Source organism: Pinus tabuliformis, chromosome J (genome assembly GCF_031772625.1).
Source record: "Pinus tabuliformis cultivar Carrire ecotype Pingquan chromosome J, CPIR1, whole genome shotgun sequence".
Lineage (NCBI taxonomy): Eukaryota > Viridiplantae > Streptophyta > Pinopsida > Pinales > Pinaceae > Pinus > Pinus tabuliformis.
The window spans coordinates 70,767,432-70,779,976 of NC_142295.1; the positions used below are offsets into that span (position 1 = coordinate 70,767,432).

General features: G+C 40.1%; 1 protein-coding gene across 1 annotated transcript in view; it reads left to right on the top strand.

The window, feature by feature from the left end:
* The first annotated feature begins 394 nt into the window (after window positions 1–394).
* LOC149225567 (mediator of RNA polymerase II transcription subunit 9-like) overlaps window positions 395–12,545 on the top strand; it is a 183,698-nt gene continuing 171,547 nt past the window's right edge. Inside the window, exon 1 of the mRNA XM_089377150.1 lies at window positions 395–618. Coding sequence (XP_089233276.1) covers window positions 412–618 — 207 coding nt within the window. The 5' untranslated portion in view covers window positions 395–411. The remainder of the gene's footprint in view (window positions 619–12,545) is intronic.

A 12,545-nucleotide genomic window follows, 5' to 3' on the forward strand; every position in this document is an offset into this window, starting at 1 on the left:
AGAAGGCTCCAATACAAAGTAGCTAAGGAAAAATCAAGACTAAAAGATTCTTAGTGATAATTAATCGTCTCAATAACATCCACTTTCTTCATACATGGCCATAATTTTTCTCATAAATTCATGGGGTAATTTCAATGCAACATGCCTATAATTGACTTGTCCCCCATCTTCTTAGGGAGGAATGACTAAATCATCCTTGCATAACTAAAATACTTACATTAGATCTGTGTGTTCTCAACTCAACATGTGGCTTCTTGGAAGCCCATGTATCTCACTAGCACATTAATCCCATGAGTGGTAGATATCCTAAATAAGTACTTGGGATAAATAAAATGAAGGTAAGGGACCTATAGATACGACCCAAAGCCACATACTCATCATAATTTCCCCTTCGTGTATAGATATAAATATATGCCAAGAAAGCACTTCGCATTCTTACCGATTTTCTGTTTACGGTGGTTAAGATTGCCCTTCTTTGTAATATCTCCCCAGTCCAACAGAATGGACCCGTCAATTATGGCTTGGATGGGCATGCAGAATCAGCAACAGAATCAGAGTCAGAACCAACTTCAAATTCAACCGCACCAGCCATCGGCTTCTCAGTTCCATCTCTTACGCGTGAGTATCCTTATTTCTATTGTTCTCAGTGCCTTATCTACACTAAACATGTATAAATATTTTTAGCGGAAACTAAAATACACCAGGTATGAAATTACCGCAACAAAAAGATCGTAATTGCTATCTATGGAAACAAAAATTATATTCTATAAAATGCTATTCAGCATTTTCATAAACACCGCCAAGACTGCATACATAGCTTCAAAAATCCCCAAACCAGAATCCAAAGAGAGATACTTTACGAATTCCAAACGCCGTTCTTACTGTCTCATCATACCATCTAAGAAAAAACAAGTGATCCAACTTTGCTTCCAGTTAGAACGCTCTATGTTCTGCCTATATAGGCCATTAAGACTTACAGCATATCAATATATTCCCCAAAGTTCTGGGATAACCCGAAAAATAATGCGATCTTCCACCAGCATCACCTGAAACAGAAAATTCAGAGAAATTAAAAAGATCATGTACATACTCAGAACACTTCCTCGCCAAATAGCTGAATGGATCAGCACTTTTGCTCCCCAACCTCCTCCTTTGTCCAAGAACTTTGTACCCAGCTTTTGGAGTGTCATATCCTGAAGGATTCTTGGACCAAGCTAAACAATCCACTGAATCCTTCAGCCTGACATGGCTCAGTCTAAGCTTCTCAGTGTAAGAACCCCGTCTTGTAGCATCCAACCCTCCGAAACCAATTTCCAATGCAGACATCCATGCTCAACTCCAGAGAGTAGTGTGAGCCTGATCTGCCACCTGGTCAAGATTAGAGAACCCTTTCCTTCTTAGATGTTGGACCATATAGTCAGGCAATGGATGGTAATTTCCACACCCCACCCAACGGTCCTCTCCCGCCCTCATGCTGAGGCTATTTCCAATTTTCCATACCGACCAGTGTCCTATTACAAGACATGAAACAATCACAGCTTTTCACATGCTAGACACATTGTGGGTATGTTTGAAAGGCTTCCTAATCTACTCCTCCACAGAAACTGGCCAAAGGATTTTTTGAATGAACACTTGACACCATAGCTTTTAGGCTCATCGTTTTGATAGAATGGAGCCTCTCCTTTTATACTCTGACAGCCTCTTGGATCTTCCTTCCTTCCGGAAAACCAAACTGCTTGTTACAAATTGTAAAGCATAGCAGTCTTTTTACCCTTCTTGCAATGATTTTTGCAATTATCTTATATATGTATTTATCAATATTGCAGTTATCATTATTGGGAAATTATCGGCGAGGGGAAAAAATCGTAAAAATCGGGAAATAATCGTAAAATACAAAAATATTCTTTTTTTTTTCAATTTTTTTAATATCTAAAGCATCTACAACATAAAATAAATACATTGACACATAAATATGATAAAAGAACTAATATATAAGATGTGTAATATCATTTCTAGTGCTACATCACACATAACAGTGAATCATGTCCTGAATAGTAAGACCTGACTCCTGAGTCCTGACTCCCAACTTAGCCTCAAAATATCAACAAAAAATATAATAATGTATCTCATATAATGAGTCATAATGTCATATACAATGAAATGAACCAAATTACTAAAGTCTAATACTACTGATTTCCTCTACCCCTCTTGCGAGAAAATGCAATAGCTTTCCCTTTCCCTCTAGATGTAGATGTCGGTGGAGTTGGCAGTGGACTCTGCTGTGCTCTAGAAGTTGAAGAACTAGAAGCTATAGGAGGTAGACCACGTCCTTTACTGGTGGCAGGAGTAGCCCGGGTAGGTGGTGTCACCTCCTCCTCCTGTTGCTCCTCCTCCTCCTCCTCCTTCCCTTCCACTACCTCCTGCGCTAACTAATCATCGACAGACTCCATGAGAGGCCTCTCGGCCTCAACCCTCCATGCAGCAGTGGTGTCAATCCCATCCTATGAGATGGCCTCCATATCAGGTATCCTCTCAAGTTGCCTCACCCACAATCGAAGATTGTAGTAGATATAGACCATGTCATTAAGTCGCTGGGACTCTAACTTGTACAAAAATCATCAAATAATAATTATAAAAAAAATATTGTTTAATGAATTCAAAAAATTATTTGGAAATTTGCAATATTTTAAGTTTAACCTGTTGCGCTTCTTGTTGTGTATTTTTTCAAATACACTCCAGTTGCGCTCGCATCCTTAGGAGCTATATGTTTGGCTGAGGATTCGAATGGCAAGCTTTTGCAGAAGGGGTACCCTGGCACCACACATTCTCCACCATGCATCTACAACAAAATTATAAATAAAGTTAATAAACATAAGAAAAAAATGAAATTTGAAAGTTGAAGCAAAGTATGAAGTTATGAATTTGAAGAGACAATGAAATTTGAAACAAACTAAAAAATACCTGGCATTTTAGTCATCCTATCAGTCACAGCCATGTCAAAGCCAAATGTGCCACTTGCCATCCTATATGTCTCAATTTCTTTGGAGATTTTTGTACGTTCTGCCGGAGATCGCACCATCCTCTGAACACAAGTTAAGAATCCATCTATGATCTCAACATCAAATACGAACCCACATGGGTAAGAGAATGCGGGGTTCAGGTAGATCCTTGCAGCATGAATGGAACGATGGAGTGTGTTGTTCCATCGTTCATCAATCACTTCCCATAGGAGGAGTTGTCTCTGAAACCCCTCATCTCCCTTATCATCATAGTAGGCCCGAATGGATTCTTTGGCCTTGTCCATGGCCTCATACAAATAGCCCATTGTGGGCTTCTCACCATCAACTAATCGAAGAACCTTTACCAAAGGTTCAGTAACGGTGCACACCTCCTGCACTCCCACCCAGAAGTCTTCCTAGTATGAAACTAATCTGCACATGGCCTCTCCCTCTGGTTTTCGGCTCATTGTCAATGCACGCCACTCCTCTGAAAGAAACATTCTCTTCACATCCCACATAGAATTCAAGAGGGATTGAAGAGATATGAAAATGGTGGCAAATCGTGTAATGGCGGGGCGCACCAACTCCTTGTTGTTGGTGAATTTTCTCATCAAGCTAAGCATAGATGTATGATTATATATAAATTTTGTAATGCTTTTTGATGACTCAACAATATCTTTGACAAAGAAAATTTTCCCTATGTCTTCCAACATCAAATCAATACAATGTGCAGCACAAGGTGTCCAAAATAAAGTAGGATGCTTCTCCATAAGCATCCTGCCAGCATCAACATAATTTGCAGCATTGTTCGTTATGACTTGGACAACATGTTTTACACCCACCTCCAAAATAAACACATCCAACAAATCACATAAAGTTTTTGCATTTTTGATATGTGAAGATGCATCAATAGATTTCATTAACATTGTCCCTTTGGGACAACTAACCAAGAAATTTATAAGGGTTCTCCCATTTTGTCAGTCCAACCATCTGACATCATAGTGCATCTTGTTTGTGCCCATGATGCCCTAAACTCCTCCAATCTTTTGGTGCAGTCAACCTTTAATTTTGAAGAATCCGGCCTCTAAAGTCATCATAAGAAGGGATTTTGTACCCTGGACCAACAGTTGCAATAGCATCAACAACAGACTGGAAAAATGGATTATTCCTTGCAATGCTAAAAGGAATATCACTCCAAAAGAAAAATTTGGCCAACAACTTGTCAGCTTGTTCTTTCTTAGTTTTTTTAAGCATTGAAGTGATAGATGGTTGTGAACTAGGCATGGTTCTAGGAACAAAAAATGATGAGGCAACTACCGGGTTGGTTGTAGATATTGATGCTGAAGTAGAACTAGTGCCACTTCCTTGTTCACCTGAGCCTAACACCCTCTTTGCTAGTTGCTTATTCATTTCTGCTTTGGCCTCTCTATTGTGCTCTAAATTTTCCAATGATCTCATGGCTCTTCGGATGATTTCTAGATTTGTATTTGAGCAAGGCCCTACATCAAATCCAAGGATTTGTGCAAGGTGATACTTCAATCTATAAATCGCCCTTTACATATGCTGCCCACGCAACTTGCAAGACAAGTTTATTCTATCAAACCCTCCATTAGGTTCACCAAATTCCCACAGAGGGCCCAATTTCCTTGGCATGTTTGTAACTTGGTTGAACTCTTGACTCTTGAGTTTTAAATTTGTAAGATAAAGTTTGAACTTTGAAGTTGAATGGTGAACCTATGGCAAAATAAGGATTGCAAGTTACAAAAATTAAAAAAAATTACATACATGAGTAACATGACAAAACACATTGAATTTTTGATGATTTAACAAACAAAAACACCATCAAATCAACTCAAAAATATTTGATAAACCAATGGGTTATCCAAACCCACCCAAAAACAAAAGAAAACCAAAACAAAACACATAAATTTGGTGCTCATACCGGTTTGCCGGATAAAATTGATCCTCTCCTCCTCAGCTCTCAATCCACGGGGGTTTTGAGTCGTTTTCTCCTCCAATCAGTGCCCAATCGACCAAGGTTTTTCTCCTAGGTCACTCCCAATCCACCGCTGCCGTTGTCTGATGAAATGAATAATTTTATTTATTTATTTATTTATATTATTATTATTATTATTGTTATTTTTTTCGTGTTTATAACCTGTTGTCCGTTGGCCCGACGATAAAAACCATATCGAATCGCGATAAAAACGAAATTATCGCGATTTCTTCCGAAAAAATTGCGAAAAAATATGCGTAAAAATCGGGCAATTATATCGTTGTTTTTAAAAAATCGCGATAATACGATAAAATCGTGATTTTCGCATCACTGGTGTTTACAGAGAGATACTAGCATGTATTCTTCAAAGGAAATGGGGTTATCAGCTTTAGGAATATGTGTAATAAAAATAGTAGTGATGCGAAAATCGTAGTGAGTGAGGGGGCAGAGATAGTGGTTCGAAGGAAGTTTTCCAGATCCAGAGAGGCTGCAGCAAGAGGCCGAGTTATTCCTAGTGGGGCAGATTAGAGGACTACGCAATTGCTTTAGAAGAGTAACTCGATTTAGTTGGAGGAAAAATAGTTTTCAGCTCCAGAGGCCGAGCAAAGGTCCAAGAGTTGTCGGAGAAGCGATTTCCTCAATAGAGACAGGCATAATGACTTCATCAGAGGCAATTCCGGGCTAAAAGTCATAGGGCCTGCGCAAGCACTATGTAGAGGCCAGTGTAAGGGTTCTAGGAGGACGAGTTTCTGAAGGAAAGTTGTGTTTGGGTTGCTTGTGGAAGAAGGGTAATTCCCTTAGATAATTTTGGCTAGATTTTCTTGCTGTTTGAACTTTGGATTTCCAGCTAGGCATCCATAGATTGTACTCAAAATTTCACTACTGCATAATAATAAAACCCTTAACTGCTGCACCAGTTCCCAAGTTGGGTTTTGCTGGGGATAATTGTCCAAAAATAACTGTGTAAATTTTATGTGTTTGTGTGCTAGATTTTCTCATTTTCCAGTACTATTTTGTTCCACATTATTTATTTGTGAAAATCAGTGTGAAATATTTGGTATTTGTTGTAGCAAACTGCAAATAAATTGTTAAATAATTAACAATTAGGAAAGTAATTTCTAGTTGCTGCGATAGATGAATTTTTCACAAAATTCACATATTTTATGGTAACAATTCCATACATTAAACAATTTTCAAAGAAAAAATTCATCAACATTAAGCACTTACAAGAGACATGCAATATATCCATCCATCATTCAAGAAGAAGCTCCAAAGAAGAAATGTGAATTATCTTCCACACATCAATGCATCAAAAGAGTCTCCAATAGCTCCCAAGAAAAAGTGCGGGTTCTTTTACAAGAGAAGTAATCCAATTGTGACGATGATCTCTCACAACTGAACCTAAGTTCTATTTATACGAGTCTTCCTAAGTCGAATTAGCTTATTAGCCCCGATAATATTAAAATAATGTGCAAGAAACATGCCTTGGTCACAAACTGACCAAGTAGCTTTTTCAAATTATAACTTAGGCATCCATATGCTAGCCAAGTTGATGACGCGTGCTGATGTAGGACTGTTGGATGGCCACTTTGAATCCTGTAGGTACCAAGATCAGAGAGAGGGCTCCATAAATCACCAACTAGGGGATGGCCCCTAATTCTCCATGTAAGTCATCATGTGGGGCCCCAAGGTGGGTTTGGGGCACAAATTCTGGTCTCATGGGTCTCCTAATGATAGACTAGCCTGTATAAAGCTCCAAATGAGGGCTTTGATGATGGTTCATGCCCTCCCATGTCTCAAGGGTGAGACAAACCTCTTCTGGTGGACATGGGCCCCAATTAAGTTGCCCAACCCATGATGAAATCACTTTCCAATTATGTATAATGTCCAATGTGCCTCCTCATTTTCAAGTACAATAATTCATTATTGCATCTTAGTGAATCAAGCTTGTGTATCAAGGGCAAAATGAGACTTCATATGGGGTTTCCCTTCCAAATTTGGGGCTTTCAGCTCGAAGTAGTGTTACCTCCCTAGGTAGGAGTGGTTAATAAACGACCCTATTAGGTGTTCCCAGCCCTTAAGGGGAAAGACAAGTCCCTAGTACATCATTCAATTGATAGGTGTCATGTCAATGATGACGAATGGATGGGGACACAAGGTCTCAAGGCCAAATGCCATGGGTTCAAGGGTGGCAAATGATGAGGGATGTCCACATATTGGGTGTATAGATGTAGGAGGGAGCAATCATGGATAGATGAGTTACGCCGACCTTTATCTTTCCACCCTTCTTTATTTGCCTTTTGCCTTTTCTTGATATATTTTTTTTTTGTATCACTGCTGGGGGCTTCAGGAAATGAGAGCATGTAGTGTATGATGTAAAGCAGTTATTACCCCCTTAAGGTGGGGCAATTCATCGCCTACCAAGGGTTGGGACATGCATGGGTTCCTTAATCATGCGGGGAAGAAGCGAGTCTACCTTTATGAAATATTAACCTTCTTCCTTCTGGGTACAGTGCAAGGATCAAGCTCGGCTTGCAATGACAGAGAGCATAAGAGAGCTTGCTGGGGTTCGTTACTCTTTGCAAAAATTGAGATCTAATCTAATAACATAAAATGAAATATGGTCAATGAAATTGAAACCTATTCTAATGTTTTGCAGTGTTAAGAAAATTTTAACCCAATGAAAGCAAACAACAAAAGATGAGACACAACCCAAGAGGCCCCCATAACGTTGGGGGGATGCCTAGGATTCTCTTAGCTCCCAAAAGATTACAATGCTTTAATGGGTGGTGGTATCCCTTATGTTAATAAAGGGAGAGAAATAGTTTTGTGAAGTTACAGTGGTGGATGAAATGTTTGTTTTACTAGGTAGATGGTTATAGGTTCCCTTTGGGTGCTTTAGATCTTCAAGTTTACCAGATTTTGGTATCACCTCCCCTTGTAAAATCGATGACCCGCTAAAAACCAGCAAACAAAGTTATGCAACAAGTGCCCAGAATGCTTTTGGAACACTTGAAATTGTTAGTATATGAAACCCAAAATAAACCAAGTGAAATGCTAGAATTAAAGAAATGAATTTCTACACTATTTAACTAAGGAAAAACCAAAATTCTTGGTTTTTTCTTAACTAATTTGACTGTTGTTAGGACAACAACCTATTTAGCCTTCACAATGCTAGATAAATCACTGAATCACTTATAAATAGAACCAAGAATTGGTGAAGAAATTTTTAGAACTTTATATGAGGAAATAAGAGAGTTTTCGGGCCTTCAAAGGCACTTGGAAGCACTTGATGCTAAGTGGGAATAATGCTTTGTTTGTGATTGATGATGGATGCTCCAACTGAGGAAGTCCCCAATCTCCAAGCTAGAGGAACCTGTAAAAACTTATGATCTTGCCAAGAAATCAATAGTCATTAGTGTAGCTTGCATAATGAAAATGAGTAAATGTGCTATTCAACTGAGAAACACATGTAATATTCAATTCAATAATACAAACTAACAAGAAGACAAAAAAAAATTGTTTGTCTTATTTTTTGGATGGACAAAATTAAGGCCTAGGATACAAACTCAAAGCAATGAAATTAAAATGATACAAGGTTACCTCAAGAAAAGCTCCAAGCAAACCACACAAGTTACAACACCATAAGCCTCCAAAGCATTCTTTATTTAATCAATTAACAATTACAAAATAACAACACTTCCCCAAGTTCTCAAGCTTCCATACTAGCTTGCACATGAGGCAAGCTCTTCAGTTTATAAGTAAAGAGGGAGGAGATCCCAATGCGTTTGATGATCCCAAGGCCACAAACTCAAGCTCCAAGTGCCCATGTGTATGGGCTTCCAAGAGAAAGGATGAGTTCCAAGTGTCAAATCAGCTACCAAAGAGGGCTGCATAGAGCCTCTACGAGATGACAATGTATAGGAGGTGGGCTGCCAAGTGTTCAATGCATATCATGAGAGGGAGTTGAGGTGGAGTGAACTCCGCACTTAACTCCCACTATCTCTAAGCTAACTCAACCATCCCCAACAGTTAACTCAGCCATCAGTAAATGAAACAACTCGACCCCCTCTTTGTTGGATGAATCGACCTCCATCCAGGCAATAAACACGTGGTGTATGGCAGCCAATTTGACCTTCATTAATAAGACCAATTTGACCATCCACTTGGCCTTTTGACGTGACTTTTAACTTTACTCAAGTGATTGAGTCACTTAGTTGACTAGAAACATGTTTTTAATATGTTCCCAATTATTAAATAACTGTTTTTTCTCGTCTTTTTCTCACTTTTATGAGTAAAAGTGTTTTTTAATCAGGAAAAATTAATATTTTCCACCCGAAAGTGGGTACTAGGGTAAGTTGGTGCTTTGAGTATGAAAATCAAGTATCCACATGTCATGTGAGTCTTCCTAGTACCACTTTTTATTTGTTACATAAAATTGATTAAAAATTCCCGTTTTGCGGTAAATTTTTAATTGTTAAAAATCCTACTAGAACGTAATTCATTTTTGTGAGACTCAAGATAATGCCTAGCATGGTAATATACATTGATCCTAGACTTAGAAAACACACTCAAGTGTAAAAATTTCTGTTTTCCCACCCCGGTTTTCAGTTTCTCCTTATTTCTCCCATGTAGTTAAATGCCCATTCCCATAACCATACATTTAACAGACTGAAAAAAATAAATATTGCTGAAAACACAAATTCTGGAAATTTTTTCAGAATGCTGGAAATTGCAGAATTAAAAATCAGCAATAAAAAACAGCCATTAAAACACATTAAAACACTGATATTTTTGGTCAACTTGACCCTGGAAAAACCCCCTACAACTCTTGGGGAAAACCAGTTTGAGAGCTCTTATTTATTTCTGAAAATTGCCTTTTTACAGTGAGAATTATTCAGCAAAAAATCAGCAAACAAATTTACAACTTATCTCCTTTCCCGTGCCTCACAGCAATCTGGAAATTACAGCAAACAAGACAGCAATAAATGCTGTACGGCCTCCGTTTTGTGTGCAGAAAAATCAGCAAACTGCTCCTCGATTTTTGTGCAAAAATCTGCCTTTCACTATGTGCTGAATCAGCTGTACAAATCTATTCAACTGCTGCCTTGGAATGTGTGCCAAGCTGCTGTCTCCTTCTCCTCCCTGCTCAGAAATCTCTCTTGCTCTCCTTCTCCCAATCTGCTCATGAAAGAATGAATGACCTTTTCCTCCTCTTCCTCCTTTAATATAACTCCAAGTGACTTTTGGGTGATCCAAGTGATTTTTGGGTGATCTCTAAATCCAATGGCTGAAATAGGTTTAGATCAATGGCTGAGATTAAATGCTCATTTAAATCTCACTTTCAATTTTTTAATTCACCCCACTTTAATAAAGACCCACTTAGTCATTTATTTCCAAAGTCACTTTTCCTTTCTAATTTTTCATTTACTTTATAAAAGTTACTTTAAAATTAGACTTAGTAACTTTATCACTTAAAGTCACTTTTAAATTAGATTTAACTTTATAAAATTATAAAGTCACTTTAGGAGAAAAATTAAATTCTTTTGGACACTTTTCCCTAGGCCAAAGATCAAAGCCTAAGGGAACCACCTGTCCTCCGGTACCAAATTTCAACACTCCCTCTTACCGAGGAAGGTGTTCCTCACCACACCCATCTTGTCTCTGAAGTAGACATGCTTGCCCCGTGGTAAGGCTTTGGTAAGAATATCTGCAACCTGCTCATCAGTGGAAATATACTCAAGCTTCACAGCTCCCTTCTGAACATAGTCTCTGATGAAATGATATCTGATCCCGATATGCTTTGACCTGTCATGAAATACTGGATTCTCCGTGAGTTTAATGCAACTCTGATTATCACAGTAAATCACTGAAGGTCTCAACGGCTGACCAAATAAGCCAAACAACATCTTGCGAAGCCAGATAGCCTCACAACTAGCTAGACTGGCTGCCATATACTCTGCTTCCGCTGAACTCAGTGCTACTGACTGCTGCTTCCGGCTGAACCATGACACTACTGCTGAACCCAACCCAAAACAGCACCCTGAAGTGCTCTTCCTATCAGAAGCACAACCTGCCCAATCAGAATCAGTGTATCCTGCCAATCTCACTCCATCTCCCTGCCTGTAGTCCAGACCATAATCCACTGTCCCCTGCAAGTACCGCAAAATGTGTTTTGCAGCCACCCAGTGAACCTTCCTAGGCTCACACATAAACTGACTCATCGTGTTGACTGCAAAACAGATATCTGGTCTAGTGTTGACCAAATACATTAAGGAACCAATCAGCTGCCTGTACAATGTGGGATCCACCAACTCGGAATCCGAAGCATGAAGCTTCTTCCAGTTGGTGATCATCGGTGTCGACATGGGTCTACAATCCTCCATGTGGAATCTGCTAAGGATGTCCACAATATACTTCCCCTGCCCCAGGAAGAAATGCCCCTCCTCCTGCCACACCTCCAAACCCAAAAAGTAATGCATCAAACCGATGTCCTTCATCTCAAGCTCCGCCGCAAGATCTCTCTTGCAGTGCTCTATGAGTCTCTCTGCACCTGTAATGATCAAGTCATCCACATACAGCACCAGAATGAGAGGCTCCTCACCAATCACAATAAAGTAAAGGTTCGGATCTGCCTCACTCTTTGTGAAACCCATCCCCTGCAAGTATGCATCTATCCTGGAGTACCAAGCTCTGGGAGCTTGCTTCAGGCCATAAAGGGCCTTCTTCAATCTGCACACATGGGACTCCTTCCCATGCACCTCAAAGCCCTGTGGCTGCTCAATGTACACCTCCTCCTGTATGAAGCCATTGAGAAATGCGGTCTTCACATCCATTTGGTGGATCTTCCAACCCATCTCTGCTGCTATCGATATAATGGAGCGGATCGAAGTATATCGAGCCACGGGAGCGAAGGTCTCCTCATAATCAACTCCCTCTACCTGGGAGAACCCTCTAGCCACAAACCTCGCTTTGAATTTCTCAATGCTGCCATCTGCAGCATGCTTTACCTTGTAAAGCCATCTGGAAGTAACCACGGATTTGCCCTCAGGCCTCGGCACCACCTCCCAAACATCATTCTTCATGATAGAAGAATACTCCTCCTGCATGGCCTCTCTCCAGACCCGCTGGCTAGTTGCCTCCTCATAGCTAGAAGGCTCAGAGTCAAGGATGCTGGTAACCATCGCCATATAGCTACAAAACCTCTCAGGTGGTCTACTCTCTCTGACCGGCCTCTTCGGCTCAGCAACAGATGTGGCATCTCTCAAGGTGTCCTGAAGCCACTTGGGCTTCCTCTTCCCTGAGCGCACTTCTCCCACCGGAGAATGAAACTCCTCCTCCTCATCATCATCAGTAGCCTGAACTCCTGACTGTCTGTCTGCTGTCCTCCTGCCTGCACCTGAACCTGTAGAAGCTGAGGTACCGTGTGAACTGTCCATCAGTGGACTCCCTAGTGAACTGCTCTGTGAATTGCTCTGCATGCTGCCCTGAGCACCACCCCTCTGGGTCGATGAGCCACTGCTCACTGATGGACCTGACATCCTCATAGA